Genomic DNA, 25,119 nt, shown 5'->3' with positions numbered 1-25,119 from the left:
CGGGGGGGAAACGGAATACATGACTCCGACGGGTGATAGAATAGCTGGTCGTAGATTGTTTTTTGTCAGAGAGACGGATAGACCAAGACACACGAGGATTTTCTTGCTTAACGTTCGTTAACATTTTCTCTTGACTCTGCAAAACGCCCAGTCTTTGAGCTAGCTAATGGCCATGACCCCGCCATCGTCCCCCATTATTCCTACAGGTATTTCTTAGGCATCGTACTCTTGCGCCATTTATACCACACAAACGCACCAATGCAACACGTCTGGAACGCCATGAAACTGTACAGAATGAACCCAATCCTGGGCGTATGCGCAATGACGTACTCCCTTAGCCTTTCTGGCACATGTTCCGTCACGCCCACATGGGTCTGCGCGATTTGCTCACTCAATTTCGCAAACTGCGTCCGGTGGTCACTGCTCTTCAACTCCTTCTCCAGAGATGACACCATCCGGTCGAGGTTGGCCATGCGGTTATCAAGGCTCAGAATGGACTGGGAATTTGGCATGCGGGCGAGAATTTCGGCGTGTCGAGACTCCAAAGTGGAAGACACGCGTTGGAGTTCAGCAAAGAGGTTCTGGATGGACTTGGAGATGAGGTTGAGGCGGTTGTGGAGGTCCGCAAATTGGGTTTCTGTCGTAGTGTAATAGGAGGCGGGATGGTCTTCCATTTGCATCATGCCTTGGCCTTGATTTTGATTTTGCGAAAATGGTTGTTGGTCCGTGCCTTGGTGAGGTGGTGGTGTAGTGATGGATGACAGGGTGAATGCAAACACCTCGAAGGAATCGGGAGGATCTGCCGATGCTGCGGTCATCCCAAATCCGTAATCTGATGGTAGTGTGACCTTCGCCGTGGTGAAGCACATTTTGTCATCGACCCGAACTTCGAGACCTCCGGCACGGGTGTGTCTCACATTGATATGAGATGGTCGTCCGAGATTGCGGTAGACGTAGTCGCAGTGGCCAAATGCTAGGCTGTCGACATTGGGGTGGCTCCTGTAGTCGACCGCGCCATCATTGAGGAATCCTCGAATCTTCTGTATTCCTCCTACTGTATCGACGACAATTGCAAGTCCTTCCCAATTCCCCACGGTGTATATGCTTGACGTGCTCACAGTCTTGTCTCCGTTGGCCACGTACCACAGCTGCAAATTTCCGCTGCCTCTATCCGCTGCGCTTGCTCTGAATTTGAAGTCCACAGCCCAGTCCTGCAATGAGTTCTTCTGTTCAGTCCACAGCGCCCCCCGCTTGTGGCCGCCATAGGGAGGTGTAAGGATGACTTTGTCAGATAGGAGTTGAGGCACGTGTCCTTCACCGAGCATGGCCCAACCAGGAATGGCAAAGGAATTGGGTGAGATGGTTTGTTTGTGTCCGAAGGACATTTCATCGACGACATTTTGAGCGAGTGATGTTGTTACCCAGAGGAGGGAGGGCAGCAACGAAGGAAGACTGATCCTCATGGCGGTTGTTATACAAGGCTTCACAAGGGTCAGTATGCGAAACCAATCGACCATTACAGAGGTTTACTTACACACAGAAGGGTTTTGTAGAAGACACAACACCCGTGTCAGGAAGAAGATCTTTTAGTGTTTGACATCCAAGATTTAAATATTGATACAGTAGCGAAGGTGACGCAGACGACAATAACACAGTAGCGGACTTCGCGCGCGAGGTCAAGAGTGACTGGAGATGGTTCAACAAGATGTCGCACGTTTAAATTCTGAAACACAACATGATGCTTGAATCCCTCCAATGCGTCCATGAAAATAGGACAGTAAAAGGGTATAAGAGAAGTGGCCTTTGGCTCAAGGGCGAGGTGTCATGTCATATCGAACGCATGCCATCTGGCAGCAGTTTGGAGGCACCCTTTGGACATTTTGGACACTTTTGCGACTTCTCGTCGCATGCCATTTGATGCTCCGTATAACAGGGTCGCCGTGTGCGGCGGAGCATTTGTGAAAAATTGCGTAGTCGTTTTAGCCACCAGCTTGCTACCAGCAACTACCGAGTACTAGCTACTCCTTACACATCACTCTGCAGTGTACAAGTCCTATGCAGCAGTGAATCTCTTCTTGCAGTTTCAGCCCCAGCCAGGCACTTTACCACAATGGCGTCTGCGGTTTCGGCAACCCTGAGTCGATTTCGCGACAATACGCCTATCATCCCCGTAAGTATCCAGACCGATCAGCCGTGACCAATATCACGCGGCTAACACTCTTCCAAAGGAACGGAGGCCAAAGGCCAAAAAGGTCAGCCATGATCAATGGCCTTCGTTGCTCCAAACGTCCATTGTGGCGACCGCTCTAAAGATTCTGTTGTTCCCGGCCTACAGGTCGACAGACTTTGAAGTTCATCGGAATTGGCTCGCCATCACTCATTCATTGCCCGTTAAGAAGTGGTACTACGAGGTCAGCAGAGCTATGTCTTGGCTGCCGAAGCCTCCATTCTTCTCTAACGCTCTGTGCCAGGCTACATCGGAATGGACATTGGACTATCCACCGGCATTTGCGCTGTTTGAATGGCTTCTCTCCCAGCCAGCCAGCTTGATCGACGCTGGAATGGTGAAAATCCAAAACCTGAATTATGATTCCTGGGCCACTATATGCTTCCAGCGAGGCTCTGTCATCATCACGGAGCTGCTGCTCGTTTACGCTTTGCACAAGTATGTTTTGAGACTCGGTCATGAGCGAACACTGCTGATTTTAAAGGTACATGGATTCCTCCCCTACTTCAACACGCCGCCAAAGTCATGCTGTAGCCCTGTCGATCCTGCTCTCCCCTGGCTTCTTAATTATCGACCATATCCATTTCCAATACAATGGCTTTCTCTATGGCATCTTGATTTTGTCCATCGTCTTTGCGCGGAAGGAGTCGACGTCGCTTTTGAGTGGCATCCTGTTCGCCTTGCTTTTATGCTTCAAGCACATCTACCTTTACCTGGCGCCCGCCTATTTTGTCTACCTCCTCCGGACTTATTGCCTAAATTCGAAGAATGTGTTTCAACCACAATTTGCAAACACATTCAAACTCGGGACTAGCATTATTGGCATATTTGGAGTCGTGTTCGGTCCTTTCGTGGCCTGGGGTCAGCTCGACCAACTGAGAAGCCGACTGTTTCCATTTGCGCGAGGTCTTTGTCACGCATATTGGGCACCGAATGTCTGGGCGACTTACTCATTCTTGGACCGGGTGCTGATACTGGGTGCACCTTACCTTGGCCTCCACGTTGACCAAAAGGCTGTGAACAGCGTCACCCGGGGCTTGGTCGGAGACACTTCGTTTGCCGTTCTACCGGAAATCACAGCAAGACAGTGTTTCGGGCTTACATTGACCTTCCAGACCATCGCCTTAACCAAGTTGTGGCTTGCACCCAGTTGGGAATCTTTTGTTGGCGCTCTCACGCTCTGCGGATACGCGTCTTTCTTATTTGGCTGGCATGTCCATGAGAAGGCGATTCTGCTGGTCATCATTCCCTTCAGTCTGTTAGCCGTCAAGGACCGGTCATATCTGGCGAGCTTCCGCCCTTTGGCAGTGGCTGGGCACGTGTCTCTATTTCCGCTTCTCTTTACCGCCGCAGAGTTCCCGGTTAAGGTGGCATATACGATAACTTGGTTGATGGTTTTCCTCTACACCTTTGGACGATTAGCTCCAGCGCCCACACGGAGGAGAGTCTTCTTGTTGGATCGTTTTGCTCTGCTTTACATTGCAGTATCGGTGCCCTTGACGGCGTATTGTTCATTGCTACACCGGGTTATGTTTGGGGGAAGATATGAATTTTTGCCTTTGATGCTCATAAGCACGTACTCGGCAATAGGGGTGCTGGGCTCGTGGCTAGGATTCATGGTCTGCTATTTGTCGTGAGAGTGATGTTGTGCAAGTCGTTATATAGAAGCGTCCGCAAGGATGCCGGAATGTATGTACGAATAACCATTCCGCCAGCGGCCTGAGAAAAGTAAGATAAGCCTGTCGTGAGTTGCCTAGGATGGAGAGCTCTGAGACTCTGAAAAAGTGTGGTTCTTCTGCATCCTTGTTGGCTGCCCAATATCAAATCGTTCCAGCGCCTCCGTGAGTCCACGGATGGAGCGTTCCGGGCATCATAGCCGTGGTCGACAGCAGAAACGGCAGGTATGGTTGGCGGCTAGGGGGTCCACAGGGCTGATAATGGGCTGGCAGGAGTTGGATATTGCGCGCACAGGATTATGGATGGTCTCATTGGACTCAGATCAACAGCCGGAGTCGAACAAGTACAATTATGGCCTTGGAACGAGTAGAGGGAGAAGGTTGACAAGTGCCCATGGCTAGGCAGGGAGGCAGGTGGATGATGATTGGCTGCGACGAGGAGGCCGCTCGGCGCAGTTTCCGCCGATCCCATGTGGCCAATTCGGGCAGGGACGCGCCTTGTGCTCCGTAATAGTGGTGGCATGCCGCTGGAGTGGCTGCTGCTCTACCTACCTAGGCACCTAATACCGACTTAGGCACTCACCTACCTACTCTATTCGCACCTATTCCGGTATTAATACTGCCTGTAGCCACTACTGCTCTGTATTCAAGGCTCGGCTTGAGGCTTGCGGCTCCACCATGCGCAACAGCAAGCCACGCATCCCGCCCACTCCTCAGGACTCTCTCTTCCCTCTGCACAGTGCACACACTAGTCCCCGTCCGCCTTCCTGGGCATTTCGCATTGTCTTTTGTCTTTTCTCTCCCTCCACTTCTCCTTCGCCATGTTGACCTCTTTGTTCTCGACTCTTTGTCCTCCTGCACCCACCACCAAACAACTCCCTTTGCATACACCATCACCACCCTCCCCAATTCTCCTCGTATTTGGATATTCCCCCTCCATAAACGCGTTTACCTCGCCGAATGTACGTATATTACCCTTCGCAGGAGTCCTCCGACCGCGCCTGGCATCCCCCTGTCAGCCCTCAACACGCCCAGATGCTCACCCAATCTACAACTCTAGGTCGCGGTCCTCCTGAAATAACTTCCTTGCGGCCCTCTCCTTCCCATTCCGCCTCCCCGCCGGCCGCATTGCGCGAGTCGGTTCCATTCTCCGCCGGGCAGGATGGTCCTGTTCAAGAGGAAACCCGTTCGCTACGTCCCGCATCCCCACATTGACGACCAGGAATCGGATGTCTGGGTCATCTCAGAGTCCAACGAAGTATTTACTTCGTACGATGCATACCTCGAGCGCATGGACTTTTTCAAGTCCAAGAAATTCACCTGCGAAGTATCAGGACGTTCCGGCCTGACATTCTTTGACGCCCTGAGGAGCGAGCTCGAGGGGTCACGGGAGATTGACGAGGCCTTTCCTCAGGCTCTGCGGGAACCTGTCCTGCGCCGAGTCCAGTTCTCCACGACTTCTCGCATCGACAACTTGGTCGAGGAGGTCTACGCCGATTTCAAGAATGACTTCTATCCAGGTGAACTGGTTACCGTGATACTGGACGACGCATCCCGGTTGAACGGGCGAGTGCGGGACAAAGCCAAGTTTGCAGAGGTGAGGGCGTCAGACGGTTCCGTGGCAAGAGAAGCTTTCTCCCGATATTTTGTGCGGCTCATTGATCGTCCAGACGAAGAGGCCCTGGTCGACGACAACCACATCGTCAGAGATCGCAAGGTCTTCACGAAACAGATGCTCCGCTCCTTCATCAAGAACACCGTGACCAGGGAAGGTTGGAATGGCGCTCCATGGATCGTCAAGCCCGAAATTGCCGAGCGATTTCGCATTGACACCAACGTCCCTCCTCATCTTCAGTATGGCCATAAGATTGCGGCAAAGAAGGCGGAGAAGAAGCAGAATGCGGACCAAGGAGAGGGTATGTTTGGAATCTGGCAACCTCATAAGCTACCCGAGCTGAAGCCTGCTCCCAAAGGACGCAAGAACCACCACCACCACCACCAAACGTCTCAGCACCAAGTACAGCAGATCGAAGTGCGGATTCCTTTACCCTACCACGAGAACTATCCACCACAATCCATGCCCGATCCGGGCTTATTACCACGATCATGGGACCATATGCACCCTCCTCCACCTCCTCCCGACTTCGCCCACTACTATCATCGATACCCCCAATATATCCCGCCGAACGGTCACTACTATCCTCCGCCGCCACCTGATGAGCAGATGCCTCCCAAACAAATCATTCAACCTCCCCCGCTTCCTCCGCCAATCAAATATCCAATTGATGATCTTGATGTTGAACCTGTCCGAGACGGTACACATCGACCGACGCTGAAGTTCGTCACCAAAGAGCAGTGCACCGATGCGAAATCGGCGACTCACGTCATCCCTGGTCTCAAGTCTGAAACTGTCGGTCTCTTGCTGGAGACCTGGAATACTCTGAATGTGTATTGCCAAGTTCTCAAACTAGATTCGTTCACCTTTGATGATTTCGTGGAAGCCATGATGTTCTCCTCGCATGAGCTTGACTGTGAGTTGTTTGTCGAGATACATTGCGCTGTCCTCAAGCAGTTGGTGCACTCCGAAAATGACGATGGTGGGGCCATTCAAATCTCACTACCCGACCTGCCCGATCCAGATGAGGATGAAGAAGAAGAAGATGAACAGGAAAGCAAACTGCCAACACCGACTCCCGAGCCTGAATACCCCGCGAAACGAACACGCAGCAGCCTCCACAAGGTCCAATTTGCAGAGCCGGAACCTGAGCCGGAAGAACCCGAACCTATGGTTACTCATCGAGCAGCTGAAATGTTCGGAGATTATGGCTGGATTGAGAGACTACGAAAACGTGACCTACGATATGGCGGCTGGGAATTGGTCATGGTTGGGTTGCTGCATCAGCTTGCTGGCAGACCGCGACTCACGGATCTGTGCAACAAGATTCTTTCTCATCTCGCTCCTCTCAATGCTGAACCGACGATAGAAACGGCCAAGATTCAGTACTCGACCATGGACATCAACCTGCGCGCGGAGGCTCTGCAAGTCATATGCCAGTTATTCCTCGAGACCAAGACCGTTAAAAATTTCTTAGAGGAGATGAGTAACACCATGACCCATTACCGCAAAATCAAGATTGAGCACCAACGAGCTCGGAAGGATGCTTTGGCTAAGCTTAAGGAACTTCAAATTGAGCGGAGACTGTTGGCACCAGAGCCCGAGAAATCCCCTACTCCGATGCCTGAACTCGAAGAAGCCATTGAGGTGGAGAAAGCTGAAGATGGTGATGTTTCAATTCCAGATTCGGAAGACGAAGAACCCGTCGTGACGCGATCTTTGCGATGGGGGAGTTCTCGAGCTGCAGAGCGTAAGCGAAAACGTGAAGAAGAGCAAGAGCGCAAGGAGAAAGCAGCAGAGGCCAAACAGAACAAGGGAAGCAAGGAGTACCAAAAAGTTCTCAAGCAGATCGAAAAGGAGCGCGATCGCATTGAACAGGCAGAAGAGCAGATTCTCATTGTCGACGGAGACCTTCGCGAAGCAGATTGCCCTCGGACGCGGGTTCTCGGGAAAGATCGTTTCTGCAACCGATATTGGTGGTTCGAGAGGAATGCAATGCCGCACGGGGGCTTGCCTGACAGTTCGACGGCGGATGCGGAGTATGCCAACGGACGAATCTGGGTTCAAGGACCTGACGATATGGAGCGCGAGGGTTTCATTGAGGTTAGCGAGCCGGACAAGCAGGCTTACTATCGACGATTCCAAATGACCCCAGCTGAACGTAAGAAAATGGAAGAAGGTTCCACGAACTTGGACTCGGCGAAGGAATGGGGTTTCTACGACACCCCAGAGGAGCTTGACATGCTTATCGGATGGCTAGACTCCCGCGGGATTCGAGAACTCAAGCTCAAAAAAGAACTCAACTCGCAACGTGAGACTATCATCAAACATATGGAGAAGCGAGCCGCGTATCTTGCACCGCGAGAGAGATCCGAAGAGCCGCCAACGAGGATGTCCACGAGGACCAAGGCGAACGTCAGCGACAAGACACATCGATGTCTCAAGTGGAAGAACTCTACCGCTTTGGCTGAACTGGGTCATCGCCATATCGATCCTACGCCCAAACCAAGAGGAAGAGGAAGGAAAAATATCATCTATGAGGAGCCACAAACAAGATCGAGTGCGCCAGCTCCACCGGCTCCGTTGAACCGTCAGGGCAAGCCGGTAACAAGGCAGGGAACGAGGTACAACTTTTGAAAGGGGCCGGTGTCTGTCTGCGAAAATATGCATTACAGGATGAAGAATCGCGGTGTTTGTGGTGGTTAGACATGACTGGGGGATGGGGATTGCATCGACTCTAATTCTACTCTTCACAAGAGCTCGTTTGACCGCATTATGGTGGGGGGGTTACTGTCTGTTCGAAGTTTTGCGAGGCGCAAACCACTATGGCTGTGGGCTCGTTCGAGCTGGATTGATTCGACTGGGTTGGGCGGTTTGGATGCCTGAGCATTACAACTTTGCGAACACTGATGAGAAATGAATACATGAAAACGGCCGCCGGGCAGATCTTTCTGACTCGAATTTATCGCCCTGAAGAGAAAAAAGGGACGCATGGTTTCCGAAAATGCTATGGGGGACTAGAGAGGAGTTTTGTCACCATGTAGGATGGATTGATGTTGCATTCATAGATGTTGGGGATAGAGTCATGGCTGTGAAAACAGAATAGGCAATCTATGTTAAGCAACGAGCTGGAGCTGGAGCTGTCCGTGTTTTTCTTGGAGAGGGGGGAGAGAGACGAGAGTGTTATACCGCTGAGGTATCTGGGGGAATCGTACATACTCAGCACATGGAGAAGACCTATACATTTCGAGACCTTTCAGAGTCCCTAGGCAGCGGAATGCCCGCGGTCCTTTCTCACAAGTTCATTCATGCATGCATGCATGTCCCGTGCTATGGCCTAGGTGAGGGGGTGGAGATATCTAGAAGGAGCCAGCCAGAGGAATCGGAAAACAGGTGAGGGAGATATCAGGGTCGGAGAGAGTATAATACACTGGGTTCATTAGACCGGAGAGGAGACGGACAGATTGGTTGGCGGGGACGAAGATGGCAAATGAGAAATTATTCGCATGGATCGCAAGTAGGTACAGAGAGGGGAGTAAGTCCCAGAACCAAGTTCCAGGTACGGAGTATGTATGGCCGTTGATTCATATAGCCCGGCCCTGTCTCATCACGCGAGACGAGGCAAGGATATGCGAGGCCAGCAAAGAGAGTGGTGGCACTGCGAAATCTGACCCCGTTCCCTGGAGGATCTGGGATCTCTCACAGCTCATCTCTCAAGACTTCCTGGGGCTTTGCCACAAAGCCTTCCTTCGAAATAATCTTCCTGCCAGGCTTCTCAATGACGACGTCCTCCCCTCTATCCTTCAAGTCGCGCTTGACCATGCTCGTCAAGATCTCGTACACGACCTGTGCGCCGGCCAGCGCTGTGGCTTCGCCGTGCCCCGCCTCGTACGCGGGGCTGACTTCGACGATATCGGCGCCCACAAGATTCAGGCCTTCCACGCCGCGCAGGATTTGAATCAGCTCGCGCGTCGTCCAGCCGCCTGGCTCCGGTGTGCCTGTCCCCGGCGCCAGACCGGGGTCGATCACGTCGATGTCTACAGACAAGTAAACGGGCGTGGACGTCCCCATGCGCTCCATGATCAGGTCGATGATGCCCTTGACGCCGACGCTGTCGATGTCGTCGGACTCGATGCGCAGGAACCCCTGGCGTTCGTCGTCCTCATAGTCGTGGAAGTCGTCGCCGAGAAGCCGCGTCCGCAGTCCTGCGTGCACCGAAGACCCGTTGTTGATGAGTCCTTCTTGAGATGCGAGCCAGAACATCGTCCCGTGCGTGAAGTCGGCCTGTGTGGGCGTCGACGCCCATTTGCTCGGGTAGGCTCCCGGATGCCAGGTGTCCAGGTGTGCGTCGAAATGCAACACGGCGATTGGCTGTTTGTAGATCTTCTCTAGCGCCCTCAGCGCGGGAAGAGCGACGGAGTGGTCTCCGCCCAGGGTAATCAGTTTGGGGTGCTCGTGACTCTCCGGGTTCTTGTAACTCAGCGGTCGGCGAGAGAGGAGTTCTATGTAAGCGGAGGACATTTGGTGCAGGGCCAAAGCGTTGTCGAAGGGCGTGATGGGAATATCTCCACAGTCGAGTACTAAAGGCCAGGACGTGTAGGGATTTATATGCGCACGGTGGTTGAAGCCCCGGAAGGATGTCTGGCGTGAAGAGGCGGCGCGGATGGCGCGAGGGCCGAAGCGGGCTCCTGAATAGAATGAGAACGAGACGATGCATATGGTGCCCAGGGGGATATGTCTTTTTTTTGGTTGAAGAGGATATGGTCCGGCTTACCAGGTCGATAACTCACGGCAGTGTCAAAGGGGGCGCCAATGATGCCGATATCAAACGGCTCGTAGGGGGTGGTCAGGCATTTTACATGTCTGAGATGGGCGAATGTTGCTATGCCTGAGAAACCCCACTGCAAGAGTCAATCCACATGGCGTAAGCTGAATATTTTGGTTTCTTTCTTGGAGATATCGAAGAGATGGATAGCACCCAAAGCGGGTACATATCCGACGTGATGAAGGGCGGGATACGGGGATTCTGAGGCAGCCTTACATCAAAGTCCCATTTCGCTTTCAAGTCCTCGAGCGGACTGCCAGACTCGGGCGGGATCTCGAGTTCCGGATTGTCGTAGAAGGATGAATGTGCGAAGGGAAGAAGAGAGAGCAATATCGACAAGGACAACGACGGCAGTAGCATCTTGACGGACTCGGGCGAGAAAGGCGGAAAAGGCGTACCACCGAGTAGAGTGTATATCGAAGAGAGGAAAAAACTTACCTGTGCATGAGAGGGAGGTATATATCTATTATCTAAGAGGATCAGAGGATATCATCATGTGTGGCCCGCTGCCCGCCATAGACGGTGCATTGGGTGAGTGATTAGGGCGTCGAATCAAACTCGGCGCCAGGAAAAGTCAACCAGGAACAAAAAGGAGCCAAACGGAGCGAGACTCACGCCGCTTTGAGCGGGAATCTCCGGCGGCCGTCGGGGGCCCTGTGATTGGCCGGAGCCAACCTCCCACACTGTTTCCTCCAAACGACCCGGAACAAGCAGACGGGGAGAATGACAAGGAGATGAGATGCGCAGAGTTGTCGTGACTGGGCTGGGAGCTGTCACGCCCCTGGGTGTTGGTATGTTGCTGGTTTCCACGAGCAGAAGAGATGGTTGATGATAATATCGGTCCTCAGGAGTCAAACGAACATGGTCCCGGCTTCTCCAGGGCCACTGTGGCATCGTCTCAACACGCCATCTCGGGGATGAATTCAAGACCCTTCCAAGCCAAGTCGCCGGGCTGGTGCCGGTCCCCAAATCTGATTCAGAAGCAGAAGAAGGGGTGTGGAGAGCGAAGGATCACGTCTCGTCCACGGTACGTTGTGGCTGGGAGGTTGATCAAGGAGATCTTCTGACCGACACTGGACTAGGAGCTCCGACAAACTGCCCAATTCGCACAATACGCTCTTGCAGCGTCGGCTGAAGCATTACACGATGCTGGCTTCACAGACGGGAGGGGCCTTGACCCGGAAATGACGGTACGCGACATAAACATCCACCAACACCCACGCGTTCCATTCACAGGGCACAAACCAGCTACTCCTTTACGTATGGGCTCCTGGAATTCTGACGACTAATTACATGCACAGGGCGTCTGTCTCGGCTCCGGAATCGGCAACCTGGAAGATCTCTACAACACGTCCCTGGCGTATGCCCAAGAGAAGAACTACCGCAAGATCCATCCGCTCTTCGTTCCCCGGCTGCTGATCAATCTCGGAGCCGGGCACATCTCCATGCGCTACGGCCTCAAAGGCCCGAATCACGCCGTCACTACCGCATGCACCACCGGTGCCCACAGTCTCGGGGACGCCTCGCGCTTCATCAAATCCGGGGAAGCGGACGTGATGATTGCCGGTGGTGCTGAATCGTGCATCCATCCGCTCGCGATAGGCGGCTTCGCCCGCTCGAGGAGCCTGGTGACCAACTTCAATGAAGAGCCGTGCAAGAGTTCCAGGCCGTTCGACCAAGACAGGGCAGGATTTGTGATCAGCGAAGGCGCGGCTTGTGTGGTGCTTGAGGTAAGCCAAGTCGAATTGAAACTCGCGAGACGATGGCCAGCCACCGCAACCAAACCAGACAAGATTCTGACGTTTTGAGACAAAAGGAGATGGACCATGCCAAATCCCGCGGCGCCACAATCTACGCCGAACTCGTCGGCTACGGCAATTCGGCAGACGCTCACCATCTCACTGCGCCGCTGGAAAACGGCGCCGGAGCCCTTCTAGCCATGCAAAAGGCTCTCAAGCAAGCTCAGATCCCTCCCTCCAGAGTAGATTACATTAATGCACACGCGACTTCCACACCGTTGGGGGACAAGGCCGAGAACCAGGCGATCAAGTCACTCATGCTAAGCAAATGCGGCAGGAGATTTGCTGAGGAGATCAATGTGAGCAGCACCAAGGGCGCGATTGGGCATCTTCTAGGCGCTGCAGGAGCAATTGAGGCTCTCTTCACTATTATGGCTGTATACGAGGTACGTACTTCCAGTCTCGACCCCCAGGTACGGTGGGATCATAAGATGGTATAATGACAACATGACTGGGCAGAATAACTTGCCGCCAACCATCAACCTCGTCTCCAAGAGCGACGAGTTCGACTGCAACTACGTTGCCAACACAACGCAACAGGCAGAAGTCAACGTCGCCTTGACCAACAGCTTTGGGTTTGGCGGCACAAATGCAAGTCTCTGCTTCCAAAAATGCAAATGAGACTCGTGCGAAGCTGCTGGACTTCTCTAACCGTCCGCCGTAGTCACTACGATCGTTTCTCAGAACAGCATCCCTTGGACCACAAATGACTTGTCTAGGCCACATCAATTGAGGCCTTTCTGAGAGGCGGTTTCAATCCTGCCTGTGCCGTCCCAATGCCTGTCGTTACAGGTGAAGCTGATATCGCCGAGGCAAACGTTTCGTGGATGGCGGATTGAGGGACAGCACTTCGGGCACTCTCCGGAGCGACACTGAACAAGCCACCAGATCTGTTCCCGCTCATAGCGTTTGATAGCATTTCCCTCATCCGGACCAGTTGGTATTTCCGCCGTGTTGGGAATAATTGTTTCGTGACGAGTGGTTGGGGTCGAGTAAGGCTTCTGGCGATGGCTGTCATGACCGAATCTCGCTCTTCATCCGAATCAACAGGGCCGGCCAAACTGGGGTCGAGATCCTCTTCGAGGAGCGCGGGGGCGTTTGCATCGAGCGCGGCCTTCTGCTGTCGTGCCTGGTTCTTTTTCTGGTATGCAGCAAGCAACATGTCGTAAGGCAGACTTCTTCCGGGGACAGCCCGCTTTGCTCCCATCGAATGGCTCTTGCATGTTAAACTCCTTGCGCATTGCCCGCCGTTTGGCAATAGAACACCGCATTGTTTCTCGACGTCGACCGGACCCTTGGGTTTAACTACTTTCTGTTTCTGCTCCTCTCTCTTCTTCTTCTTTCTAGGCTCCTTGTCGTCTTCGGCATCGGCCTTTCGCTTCTTGGTCTTCTTGGGTCCGTCATCGTCGCCGTTGGCCACGTCTTTTCTGGAAGGAGCCTTGACATCATCGTCATCATCATCGTCGTCGTCTGCTTTCTCCGCCCGCTCCTTTGCCCGCGCCGCAGCCTCACGTGCCTCCTTTTTCTTGCGCGCTTTGTCCTGTTTTGACTTTAAGCACAGCGTGATGTGTCCCTTGGCGGTGCGCTTCAGAACCATTTTCTTGCAGTGCTTGCAAATCACAGTGTCGAGGCTTTCCAGGTGGCCATTCGGGAAATTAGCCATGGTCTCGTCGTCGAACTTTGGTACTTCTGGTGAGGGCGCTTCCGCGACATTCTTGACGCCTATGAAGGTCAGCAAATATAGACGAAAGGGAATGGCTCAACTGACCATTTGCTTGGGCTTCTTTCTTGGCTTCCAGAGGCAGCTTCTTTAACTTGACCTTGGGCGCCTTTTTGCTGCCTTTGCTGAACTTGTAGCCGGACGCACTGATGAGGCTTTCTGTGTTGGATGCAACAGATGAGGCTAGAAACGGATATCAGTCCTATCGTCGTCGCGCCGGATTGAATGAACACGAACCTCGTGCCTCATTTGCCGCCATGTTGGAGACCTTATTCGATGGATGTATAGGGAGCGGACTGTCAGACGGGCAAACGAGCTGGAACAGCTTGAGTCGAGAGTGAGCGCTACCGGCCGCGACGTACCGAGTATACTTCTCGAGTCACGGTGTGGTCGTTATCTGCGGTCACCTCTTGCGCACGTCAAAGGAGAAATGCGGAGGATTACTCGGTACGCTGGGGGGAACTGCGGGCGGCGCATCAAGGCTAGACCAATTGCAGTTAGATGGAGCCTTGAATTTAAGGTTATATGTTAAAAGTACTGGGTAGGGATTTCGGTGTGGCAAGAATTATTGCGGTACTTATCGAATACTCTGCAGTAGTAGCTACGGCTAATTATTCCTACGCAGGCGCGATCGAACAAACTGCGGCCTCGTTCGACTCTCATGGGTTCAGCCTGGATAAATGACTTGTTGTCAAGTGTGAGGAAATTGTATTGGCTCTCCATTTGTCCCTCGGCCTCCCTTTCGCCTCCCAGCTTTTCTCATATACGTCTTAGCCATGGACCCAGGGGGCCCTGAATTCCAGCACCCTGAGACCAACCCTCTCATGCAGCGCATCGGCGGGCAATGGGCAGGTCCGGCGCTCCAGAAATCCTTCCAGCTCGAAGTCGCCAACCTTCTTGGGCGAGGGAGAAATACGTCGTTTCCCGGAGCCCAACCCGTCTCTTTCTCTGCAGAGCACATCCAAGAGCTCAAGAGTCAAGACTACTACGTCTGCGAAAAGACAGACGGCCTGCGCTACCTCTTGTATCTCACCCAAGACGGCGACAGGGACATCCACTACTTCATCGACCGAAAGAACGACTACTGGTATGTGCCCAATCTGCACTTCCCACACCACGAAGACAAAACCTTCCGACGATTTCACACGGGCACGATACTGGATGGGGAACTGGTAGAAGACAGATACCCGGATCGGGAACCGGTCATCAAATTCCTTGTATTCGACTGCCTCGTCCTCGACCATGTGGTCTTCATGCAACGTCCTCTCGATAAACGCCTTGCCTACTTCCACAACCATGTCCTCCAGCCCTACAATGCCATGTTCAAGCAACATCCCGAATACACAAGGCCATTTGTGCTCGAGGACAAACAGAATGAGTTCAGTTACGCTCTGGAGAAGATGTTCAAAGAAGTCATCCCGAGGGTGAAACAGATGCACGGAAATGACGGCTTGATTTTCACCTGCCGCGATGCACCCTACAAGATGGGCACAGATCCACATATTCTCAAATGGAAACCTCCCTCGGAAAATACAGTCGATTTTCTCCTCCGTATCGAGTGGGCCAGAATGGACCCGGACCCCGATGATCCAGATCAATCCCCGCAGCCCGACTTCTATTCGATCCCCGAGAAGTTTTCTCTATTCATCCATCTCGGGAGTAACGAATACTCATACGTCGACGACATGTACGTCGAGCCCGAGGAATGGGAAGAGTGGAAGACCCTGAACCACCCTTTGCAGGACATCATCATAGAATGCTACCAGGACGAGCTACAGCGGTGGCGGTTCCATCGGTTCCGACACGACAAGGAGAACGCCAATCACATCAAGGTGTTCAAGAGCGTGATCAGGTCGATACATAGCCATGTGACGGAGCAGGATCTGCTGAATCACGCCGCCGAGATCAGAGCAGCCTGGAAACTTCGCGTCGAGGAGGAGAAGCGGAAGAGACTTTCAGTGAAGCAGGAGGGGTGAATCATTTTCATTCTAAAAGCAGGATAGGATTTAACGTGGTGTCGAAGGACAGGGAGGCTGGAGCGCTCGCCATCAAACCTATTTTTTTTTTTTTTTTTTTTTTTTTTTGACGTATACGATAAGATACCCCCGGTAGTTGGCTGGTAGTTGGTTCTGGGGAAAGGTTTTTGGGATAAATAACAGCTTCTGCTGCTGCTTGCTACGACTACTGCTGCTGCTGCTGGCGAAATGCCAAGTCTCACGGCATTGGAACCGGAGCTCTTTTTCTTTTCTTTTCTTTTCCGTTTTTCTTTCTTTCTTTCTGGTGGGCGTAATGTATGGCGTACGGATATGTGTTGCAAATCGAGTTATACCTAGGTATCTCGGAATTTGTCGCCACTGAACGAGCAGATCATAACAGATCAGGCCAGAGTGAGAAGCACGAGATCAAGAAGCAGACAAAGAAACCTTTTTTTTTTATAAAATAAAAATCGAGATTTTGTCTTTGCGGACACTTTTCATCCTCGTTTTACATGTTACATTTTTATGTCCCATGTCCGTGCGTTTTTACATCTTGCAGTTGTATAATATTCATACACTCCGCTCCCTCCCAGGCAACTCTGTGCCTAAATTGCCCCTGAGGTTTGTGGCGGAGGAACTCGATCAGTACCCGATATACTGCTGCTGCCCCGGAGAAGTGGTGGTGGCGTTGGCTGTGAACTGTCGTCCGGAGCTGGTCGTAGGCGCCGCTCGCACCCCATTGACGCCGCCGTTGGCGTCCGTCATCGGCGTGTCTGCGCTGCTGGCGGTTTCGTCCCGCTGGTGGGCTCTTCGCTCGCTGCTGCCGTCGGTGTCGCCGCCGCCGCCGCCGAGGAAGCGGTACGGCGTGCTCGTCCAATCTGTCGCTGCTGCTGCTTCTGCCGCGGCCATGATTGGGCCGTGTGTGTCGTGATCTCGATGGTCGTTCTTGTCGCGCTGCTCGGCAAGGACCTCTGATCTACTTGGCATTGGGTGCTGGGGCGTCGGATTCGGCGCGGAAGGAGGGAGGGGAGGAGACGTATTATAGAACGGCGGTGCATTGTCGTTCATGGATATGGATAGCATGTCTGGGTTCGGCAGAGCCATCCACTGGTCAAGGAAGGGCCAGTCGACGTCCATATTCATCGGTACGGACGACATCTCTGCTGCTGCTGCTGCCGCCGCCGCCTCGCCGGAGGATGTTGTCCCCGTCCCCTTCCCCGCCGCCATCGTCGTCGCTGAGGACAGATTCGCCGTCGTGGGCAGCGCATATGCTGCTGGGCTGAAGGGGAGGAAACTCATGAACGGGTTCGGACCGAGGCCTGGGTTTTGCAAGCCCGGCATCAGGCGCAGGTTCGGGTTCAGCGGAGCGTTGCTGTCAGTGATGCTGGAGTTGTTGAATGCCGGTGTGAAGAAGTCACCGCCACCACCGGCTTGATTCCGATCCTGCTGAGCGTGCGACGATGTCGACGACGACGGATAATCCGGAAATCCCTCGCGATCTTGCTGTTGTTGTGGATCTTGCAAGGTTAGCGGCACAAGGCTGAAGTCGTACTGCATCGGGAACATTGCCGAACCCATGAATCGTCCCGGTTGCATGAAGGGGTGAGGTTTCGAAGACAGTGCGGTGGATTCTGGTGGTTGCATTTGCTGTTGGCGGGTTATTGGCGTCGCGCCCCTTGGATCGGCCGTATTCAATCCAAACGAGCCTAACGACCCTGTTGTTCTGTCGACGGTCTCTGAGCTTCCGATCTCACCCAGTACTACCCTCAAGACGTCTGCCACTCTTTTGGCCTCGTTGCTCGTCGGGGTCAGCTCCTCACAGATCCCAAACGCGGCCTTCAAAAGTTGGAACTGCTCCGCCATCTTCTTGTCGTCCTTGGCCACCTCGAGCTCTTTCCCGGGGTTCGCTTTCTTCCACATACTCAATCCCAGACATAGGACCATGGCAGCTAAGTAGAAGTCATTCATCGTGAAGGAACTCAGCATCCAACGATCTTGAAACAATTGCCCGCCAGGTTTGAACTCTTTGTGTAGATCCAGCATGTGCCGTGTGATTGCCATGGCGGCGTCTGTGCACGCTTCTGTCGATGTGGGGTGAGTGCCTTGAGTCATGTATTTCCTGTGTAGCACGAGGAGAGATTTCTGGTAGAGGAATTCACAGTTGGTGCGCACCATGACGAGATAGCTGGGGTCGGCAAAGGATTGGGACATGGGTCGGATGTGTAGGATTTCGGGGACGGTGGCGTACACGGCGCGGACTTCGCGATCGAGGTCCATGACTTCTTGTTGCGAGCAGTCTCGAAACGAGAGTGCGTGCGAGCAGACCTTTCCGAACGTGGTCATCAGCCGGGATTTGACGATGAAGTACAGTATCTGCGTGGCTTCCGTTTCTGGCCGGGACGGCGGCAGAGCAGTGCTGTGTTCGTCGAAGTCACTGTCCAGCAGGTTGGAAGGCGGTAACGTATCCCAGCTATTTGGCGGTATCAGGTTCGGCAGTCCGAGTTGGAAGGACACCATAAGGTCGAATTGCCGACACATTGCCCACGTTCGCCGTCGCATTTCGCCCTCGAAGACGGAGAAATGAGGGAACTGAGAAGGGTCGCGGTGGTAGCCACTTCGATACGCGAGTCGTACGAGGATGGGGAAGATGATGCTGACGTCCCGCGACGGATCGAGGGTAGCCATGTACTTGCATTGGGCATACAGGCCCAGAGCTTCGACCACATGGCGTTTAGGCCGAACGAATCCGCCGAGGCGGAGACACTGGCATGCCGCGTTTAGAAAACTCATGCGTGGACTCAGTTGATCTTCCGGCGTCGAAGGCTCAGAGCCCACGGCTTCAGACAAGGTGGCGGACATGCAGCAGATGGAGAACAGGATCGAGACCCAGAGGGGTGACGTCTCCAGCGGTGTGCGCCAGAACTGCTCGTATTGCCGTCGGAATTGTGCTGTATGGATGAATGGAATGACCAGATATCGACTGTTGAAGTAGGTCGACAGGCGGCGGTCGACTTGCAGGCGCGGAGGGAGGGCTTGGGCCAGAATCTGCGAAAGCGATATATGGCTCGTCGACCCAAATAACCCGTCCATCTCCTGGGGTTCGACGTCTTCGCACTCATCGAGCTCGGTGGTTGATGGGCGGCCCCCTTGGCCATCGCTGCTACTCACCAGAGCAGATTTGAGTTCTTGGATGCTTTCTAGAATTGCGGACCAGTGCGTCGAGCCCACATAGCGCGATTCCGAGGAGCCGTACTGGAGGTGCCCTTCCTTTGCGAGGCTCGTAGTTGACACGTCGTGGTCATGCGCCGAGCTAGGGCTGGCAGCGCTCTCCGAGTCATGCGATGACTGCGCGCCCGTCGAGTTGCCAACCATTTGCATGACGAGTTGCTCCAAATGTCGGAGTCGCTCTTGGGCTTGTCCTCGTCTGTTCACGACATGACTCGTATTGGCGCCGGCGGCGATGCTGGGATCGGCCGCCTTGGGCAGGGGAATGTTGCCGTATACGCAGCTAGACTCGTCGCCTCGCCTCACGCAGGTCTCGCACGGATGGCCCTTGTCACATTTCAATTTCTTGATTCTGCAGTTAAAGCAGGACACGGGTTGTCGGTTTCGTTTGCTGACTTTGTGTACTCCTCCCGACTGCTGGCTGTCCAGACTGGCGCGGAACTTGTTGGTAAGTGCGGAGAATTCTGCCATTGCCGGCAGCCTGTTTCTGTTGATGGCGAAGCCAACCTCAATGTGCGACGGCCTTGAGTGATGGCGTTGATTGATGTGGGTGGTAGAAGTACGCGTATGAGGCCAGAGAGTGTCGCGACCTCACAGCTTCAAGCACGAATCTTGCTGCGGGCTCGACACTGCCGATTCAATCCTATGACAGAAATTCGGTAACCAGGCACTCGGAATAGGAAAAAGGTGTAGTTATTAGATGGAAGATGAGGATGAGGACGAGGATGATGAAGTGGAAGAAAGATGATATTCGCCCCCGCAGCTCGCACGGAATCCAGGCGGTTGGAGTTGGTTTGACCTTGTTACAGACGTGTGACAGTCGCTACCACCACATGCCATCTACTGTTCACATACCCATTCGCAAGGGTGTCATGGAATTAAGAACACATGGAGATCCGAATATCCTGCCGTGAGAATAGATAGCATCGCCCTCACAACTCCTTTGTGCAACCAGGCTTGAGCTCCTCATAAATGACGCTCAATTCCTCCCAGATCCTCCTCGCCGTCTGATCTCCTTCGGCACTCTTGACAAAAGGACTATACTTCTTGACCTGACACTCGCTCAAATACTGTCCATGAGTCTCTCTTCCCGCCGTAGCACCATGCACCAACGTCCGCGCTCCATGCTCGCTCGATCGCCCGATGATGCTGAGCATAACCTTGGTAGACGTTTCCGCGTGGGTCTGAAACAGATTGGTCTTGCAGAGTCCCGGCGCAACATTGTTGACGACTACCAAGGCTTTGTTATTGGGATCTTGCTCGGCTGACTTTGTCAACGTCGACGCGAGGTGTTTCACCAACAGCATGACGGAGAGTTTGCTGAGGAAATAGCGACCCTTCATATCTGCCTTTTTGGGATCCGAGAGCGTCTTGAAAATCTGTCCCTCGGCAGGAGTGGTTAGGTCCTTGTGGTTGGCCGCGAAATGGACCGCCGATCCGACGATGGCGAGGGTGGGCGTGATGTTGTATTTCTTCGCGGAGCCGCGCATGACGGGGACGAGTAGCGTAGCTAGGAGGAATGTTGAGATCACGTTCACAGTGAGAGTTGTCTCATAGCCTTCTGCAAGCGTGAACTCTTCGAGATCAACGCCTGCATTGAGAATTGCGGCATCGAGCCTCGGGAGATCCTTGCATCGCTCTGAAAAGGCTACCACGCTTGCAAAGGAGCACAGATCGAGTTCAAAGACGACAAATGTCGCCTGTGGACGTCCGCGGGAGCCGCTGGGGATTGACTGCAGAATGGTCTGCTTGGCCGTTTCCCCTTTTGTAAGGCTTCGGCATGCAAGGATGATAGTGTCGCAATTTAATTGCGCCAACAATTTGGCGGCCTCGAGACCTAGCCCGGAATTCGCTCCCGTCACCAAGATGGTCCGTCCTGTCAAATCGACCTGAGGTTTTGGCGGGGTTGAAAGTTGACCGCGAATGAATTGGCCTACTCCTGACATAGTGTTAGGCGAGCGCCCTGCTCTCTCCTTGTCGCAAGTTGTGGTATAGTAGCGCCTGGTAAACAATAAAGAATCTTCAATGGGCAAGAGACAATTAAGAATGTTGTTTACATGCAGGCTCTGGGGAGGCCTTCGTCTTGTAGGTCGCTCGGTCGAGAGAATGACTGTTGCAAAACGCTATGCACCATGGCGACAATTTATTCATTCTGACAATCTCCGAGAGTGCTTGCGGGATCTCTTTTTCTCCATTTTCAGTATATCGAGCACATCGGCTCAGAGCTGGACGCCTCGCAATTGAAATCGAGGAGATGTCTGTGCCGCCATTTGCATGGTCTTGCGAGTCTGCCGACCATTTTGGGAACATGTTAACTCCGAGTTGTGGAGCACGACACGGGCGAATTTGTTCCCAAGGCCCAGCGCTCGAGCGAGTACATATAGTTGGCATGCCGAGCTTTCAGGCAACAGGATTTCATCGGCGAAACCATATCCTGAGCCAATCTTTCCTCAAGCCACAATCTTCGCATTGGATCAAAATGGATGATTTTCAATCAGCCACACCACATCTTCATTATAATCCAGCAATGCCTGCCGTACTCTTTCCGTGTGCAACAGCGGGGCAAGGAGCGCAAAGATTCTGTCCACGTTGTCTTCAGAGATTCGAACATGCTGAAGAATGCTAACCAAAAGCGTTACGAGTGCTTCCAAAATCTGTCCATCTGAGGACCTGAATATGGCGCTGTAGGGAACAATAGAAGTTTGACGAGGCGGGGTGCTGTCTTCGTGATTGAGCTGCATCGAATTGCGCGTTGAGATAACCAATTCTGATCTTTTCATGCTTAGCATCGAAGCCGGCTTCTCCCCCTTCGTCGACATAACGACGCTCGAATATGTTTTCCTGAATAGATTTTCAAGCTCATCGAAAAGCTGTTCGATTCGACTGGCCATGAAATTGCCTGCTGCGTCACAGATAGCCGCTATTGTGACGGCTGCAGCTCTAATGATGTATGCTGCATTTGCTGCAGTTGGGTCATCCTTGGCCAAAAGTTTGGACACCACTGCCGGCCAAATAGTGTTCACCAACGGCAGAAAGGTATTCTCGTGTTTACCAAGGAGCGGGCATATCTCTTGCAGCAGACCCAACAAAGTAAATCGTACCTTGGGTGAAGGAGATGATAAGTGTGGAACCGTGGACTGTGCGATGTTGAGTAGAAGCTGATGAGACTTGGATATCTTAGCCTCCTTCTCGTTGGCTGTTTTTTCAAGAGGTTGATCATCATCCACCTCTTCGTCCTTGTCGGAGAGGCTATTCTGTTCCTCACTTGGTGGGCCGTCTTCGGTACTCGACCATGGTCGATGAGGAGCACCAGTGGCAGTGATATCTTCATCTTCTTCGTCAGATTGGCGTTGTCTTTGTTTCCTGCTCTTCAAGTCGCTGAAGATATCTTCCAATCCAGAGATATGGCTCGGCATGCTTCGGTGGCTATCAGATCTTCGTCCGGACTCAATTGCTAGAATGGCAGGCTTCCTTGCACTTTCTGTCACCGTCATCTTTAGAATTTCGAATAACTGTTCGACGAGGTTGGGATATCCATGGAAGGTGTCTAGGGCGCCGAATATGCTTCCGATCAAGTCGTCCAGGTGCGGGAGGAGGCCTGCACCGCAGAGACGGATCATCATCCCAATGACCTGGAGACTCTGTGGTGATACATCGAAGGCGTTGAGTCGGAGTGCAACAGCATTGATAAGATAGTCCACGTTCTCAACCAGCATGTGCGCTACCGAATCATATTCACATACTGTAGCCAGAATGTCCAGGGCAGTCATGGCATGCTGCTGAAGCAATGCACTACTGGAACCAAGCAGAGTTAGTAAAGGAAATAGCGTCTCCACTAGCTCAGGCCGGTATGAACGACTGAGCTGAGAAGCTTGAAGTATTAGACTCTCAAGGGACAGAGCTACAAGCCGCCAGTCTGTACTTCCTTCATCTTCGATGTCGGGATATTCCGTCAAGAATGGTAGAATATTTGAATACAGATCGGATATGAGAAAAGGACGGGAAATTGAGAAGTCAGAAGGGGAAGTATTGTCTTCAACCAGCTCCATGATATCAAACGACTCGCTGCTGTCAGATCTCAGGAATTCCAGAGCGAGCCACGCTGCTGATAATTTCCTGTTGATATCAGGATCGTGTAAATGGTCAACAAGACAGCGTGTAATATTCCGACTGAAAGTGTGCGGCTTGAGGGACATAATCAAGCTTTTCAGCTCCCCGGTGGACGATTGCTGGCTCTGATGGCTCAAGATAACCGGCATAAATCCTTGTTCCGATCGCCTAGACTGTTGAACAAGCTCGTTCGGAGGGATACGTGGCGCCTCGCTGACCAGCTTCGACGTTTTCGAACCGGATTCAACAGCTGCCGCGACAGTATCAACTAATATCGAAGCAAACTTCGACATTTCTTCATTGGTGGTATTTGACGTGTCTGTTAATGCAATGAATGATGTGGCCACCTGCTTGAGCAACTGCTGTTTGGGCCTGTCGTCATTACCTTGCATCACTCTGGGCAGGGCCTGACACCAATCATAGAATTTGGTGCCCAAAATCTCTGTCAACTCTGGCTTCGATGTCATCAAGAATTTGAGAGCCGCGTTCGCTTTTGATCCATTGGGCGAGCGGCAAAGGACCGCAAGAGTCTCCACCATCAGTGGTATAGACTGGGTAAGAGTTTGCGAACAGTCATCGATGACTGTCAGACAAAGGTTGAGAAGAGCTTCGGCCACATCAGGGCTTTCATGATTCCTGAGTTTGACCACCTGGACCAGAGCCAGATCAATTTGAGATGCAGTAGCATCGAACCAGGACTTGTCCAGTATAACCTCATCATCAGCGCTCAGTGCTTTGGTAGATTTGGTCCGCCTCTTGTAGCCAAGTTCAGTCGAGACAACCTCGTCCGCAAGAACGTTTCTTAAGGTCTCAGTCAGAAGCTCTAGGTAGCTGACAAGGACCTTTCTCGTTCGCCGGGCCTGAGTACTTGGTCGAAGAACTTTGACCAACGTAGAGACGGTACGGGGAAGCAAACTGGCCAATAATGCTCGATTCCGAATAGCGCGCTGAAGCTCGAGAAGAGCATGGGTTGCACTGATCTGGACATCCTCAGACGATGCATTCGCAATCGCCTCGAGTAGCTGATAGGCTAGTTGATCCACAATATTCTTGCTGCCTACGCCTTCCAGGATTGGGGATGCTAGTGAAGCACTTTGCCGGATGATGACAGCCATACATTCGAACGAAGCAACTTTCAGTTCCCCTGTAGGGGGCTGACTCTGTTGGTTGGGACTTTGAGAGACCAATAAGCCCATGAGAATGAGCAGCTGCTTGGCCATCTCGGGAAGAAGCTTGTCTCGCCATCCTTTTGACACCAGGATTTGCACGCATCTGACGGCTATCTCGAGGCCTCGGGATGATATTCGAGGAGATTGATTGAAAACGTGAGTGAGCGGGAAGAAAGCATATTCGGCCAATTTCTCATCGAGAAGATTCTCATCCCCAAGCGAGCGAAGCACATGGTGTACCTGCTCGACAGCGAAAAGCACGGCCTTCGCAGACGTTTGATTGGCCTTGAGTTTCAGAGCGACAGAGCTGAGTTCCACACAAGGCGGACGCAGCTAAATGGCTCGTCAGTCACGGAAATTTGGGAACAGGGTGTGGTGGAGGAATGTACCCGTTGAAAGACCTGCTGACGTGAAGAATCCATGGTAGGGTATCGGCAACAAGCAAGAATGTCATGCTGATTATAGGAAGTCGTCAGTCATAGAGCGCATCGTTTTTCAGATGAAGATGGTAGGTAGAGCACTGAACTCGTGTGAAAGCATGATAACTGCACAGCCACCGCGCCTTTACCAGAGATGTGGCGCGTCTTGGCGTCTTGGCATATATGGGTGGCTCCATAGGGGGCATAGGGGGGCAATAGCCTCGCCAATCTCGCCTACAAGTCGGGTTATATTGGTGGATGGAAAGGATATCAAGGATAAGGCTGATTACTACCCTGCTTGCTGCCTCTACAGTCATGTACACTTATATAGTCTGGTCAATCCATTAATCTGTATAGC

The 25,119-nt window shown here is 52.8% G+C and overlaps 10 protein-coding genes across 10 annotated transcripts; 4 read left to right on the top strand and 6 right to left on the bottom strand.

Annotated features, from left to right (window-relative positions):
* Positions 1 to 200: 200 nt before the first annotated feature.
* Positions 201 to 1,463, bottom strand: Z519_00324 (uncharacterized protein; the record flags this gene model as incomplete). Its single annotated transcript, XM_016758083.1, has 1 exon — positions 201 to 1,463. One exon carries the CDS (start codon positions 1,461 to 1,463, stop codon positions 201 to 203), a length of 1,263 nt encoding a protein of 420 aa, XP_016625332.1.
* Positions 1,464 to 2,110: 647 nt separating this feature from the next.
* Z519_00323 (dolichyl pyrophosphate Glc1Man9GlcNAc2 alpha-1,3-glucosyltransferase) lies at positions 2,111 to 3,864 on the top strand (the record flags this gene model as incomplete). The annotated part of the gene is made up of 4 exons (XM_016758082.1): positions 2,111 to 2,170; positions 2,229 to 2,411; positions 2,472 to 2,665; positions 2,712 to 3,864. 4 exons carry the CDS (start codon positions 2,111 to 2,113, stop codon positions 3,862 to 3,864), a joined length of 1,590 nt encoding a protein of 529 aa, XP_016625331.1.
* A 1,201-nt stretch (positions 3,865 to 5,065) lies between these two features.
* Z519_00322 (uncharacterized protein) lies at positions 5,066 to 8,155 on the top strand (the record flags this gene model as incomplete). Its single annotated transcript, XM_016758081.1, has 1 exon — positions 5,066 to 8,155. The coding sequence occupies one exon, from the start codon at positions 5,066 to 5,068 to the stop codon at positions 8,153 to 8,155; it is 3,090 nt and encodes a 1,029-aa protein (XP_016625330.1).
* A 1,062-nt stretch (positions 8,156 to 9,217) lies between these two features.
* Z519_00321 (agmatinase) lies at positions 9,218 to 10,703 on the bottom strand (the record flags this gene model as incomplete). The annotated part of the gene is made up of 3 exons (XM_016758080.1): positions 9,218 to 10,206; positions 10,293 to 10,419; positions 10,560 to 10,703. The coding sequence occupies 3 exons, from the start codon at positions 10,701 to 10,703 to the stop codon at positions 9,218 to 9,220; spliced, it is 1,260 nt and encodes a 419-aa protein (XP_016625329.1).
* A 379-nt stretch (positions 10,704 to 11,082) lies between these two features.
* Positions 11,083 to 12,763, top strand: Z519_00320 (beta-ketoacyl-acyl-carrier-protein synthase II; the record flags this gene model as incomplete). Its single annotated transcript, XM_016758079.1, has 6 exons — positions 11,083 to 11,134; positions 11,192 to 11,370; positions 11,426 to 11,533; positions 11,645 to 12,073; positions 12,160 to 12,528; positions 12,602 to 12,763. 6 exons carry the CDS (start codon positions 11,083 to 11,085, stop codon positions 12,761 to 12,763), a joined length of 1,299 nt encoding a protein of 432 aa, XP_016625328.1.
* A 94-nt stretch (positions 12,764 to 12,857) lies between these two features.
* Positions 12,858 to 14,121, bottom strand: Z519_00319 (uncharacterized protein; the record flags this gene model as incomplete). The annotated part of the gene is made up of 3 exons (XM_016758078.1): positions 12,858 to 13,864; positions 13,911 to 14,045; positions 14,100 to 14,121. The coding sequence occupies 3 exons, from the start codon at positions 14,119 to 14,121 to the stop codon at positions 12,858 to 12,860; spliced, it is 1,164 nt and encodes a 387-aa protein (XP_016625327.1).
* A 517-nt stretch (positions 14,122 to 14,638) lies between these two features.
* Positions 14,639 to 15,838, top strand: Z519_00318 (uncharacterized protein; the record flags this gene model as incomplete). Its single annotated transcript, XM_016758077.1, has 1 exon — positions 14,639 to 15,838. One exon carries the CDS (start codon positions 14,639 to 14,641, stop codon positions 15,836 to 15,838), a length of 1,200 nt encoding a protein of 399 aa, XP_016625326.1.
* A 642-nt stretch (positions 15,839 to 16,480) lies between these two features.
* Positions 16,481 to 19,534, bottom strand: Z519_00317 (uncharacterized protein; the record flags this gene model as incomplete). The annotated part of the gene is made up of 1 exon (XM_016758076.1): positions 16,481 to 19,534. The coding sequence occupies one exon, from the start codon at positions 19,532 to 19,534 to the stop codon at positions 16,481 to 16,483; it is 3,054 nt and encodes a 1,017-aa protein (XP_016625325.1).
* Positions 19,535 to 19,995: 461 nt separating this feature from the next.
* On the bottom strand, positions 19,996 to 21,009 carry Z519_00316 (uncharacterized protein; the record flags this gene model as incomplete). The annotated part of the gene is made up of 1 exon (XM_016758075.1): positions 19,996 to 21,009. The coding sequence occupies one exon, from the start codon at positions 21,007 to 21,009 to the stop codon at positions 19,996 to 19,998; it is 1,014 nt and encodes a 337-aa protein (XP_016625324.1).
* A 528-nt stretch (positions 21,010 to 21,537) lies between these two features.
* On the bottom strand, positions 21,538 to 24,764 carry Z519_00315 (uncharacterized protein; the record flags this gene model as incomplete). The annotated part of the gene is made up of 2 exons (XM_016758074.1): positions 21,538 to 24,675; positions 24,732 to 24,764. The coding sequence occupies 2 exons, from the start codon at positions 24,762 to 24,764 to the stop codon at positions 21,538 to 21,540; spliced, it is 3,171 nt and encodes a 1,056-aa protein (XP_016625323.1).
* Between the last annotated feature and the right edge of the window lie 355 nt (positions 24,765 to 25,119).

Source organism: Cladophialophora bantiana, assembly GCF_000835475.1.
Source record: "Cladophialophora bantiana CBS 173.52 unplaced genomic scaffold supercont1.1, whole genome shotgun sequence".
Taxonomy (NCBI): Eukaryota; Fungi; Ascomycota; class Eurotiomycetes; order Chaetothyriales; family Herpotrichiellaceae; genus Cladophialophora; species Cladophialophora bantiana.
Note: the sequence above shows the minus strand (reverse complement) of the source record. Positions and strands in the feature narration are given on the sequence as shown.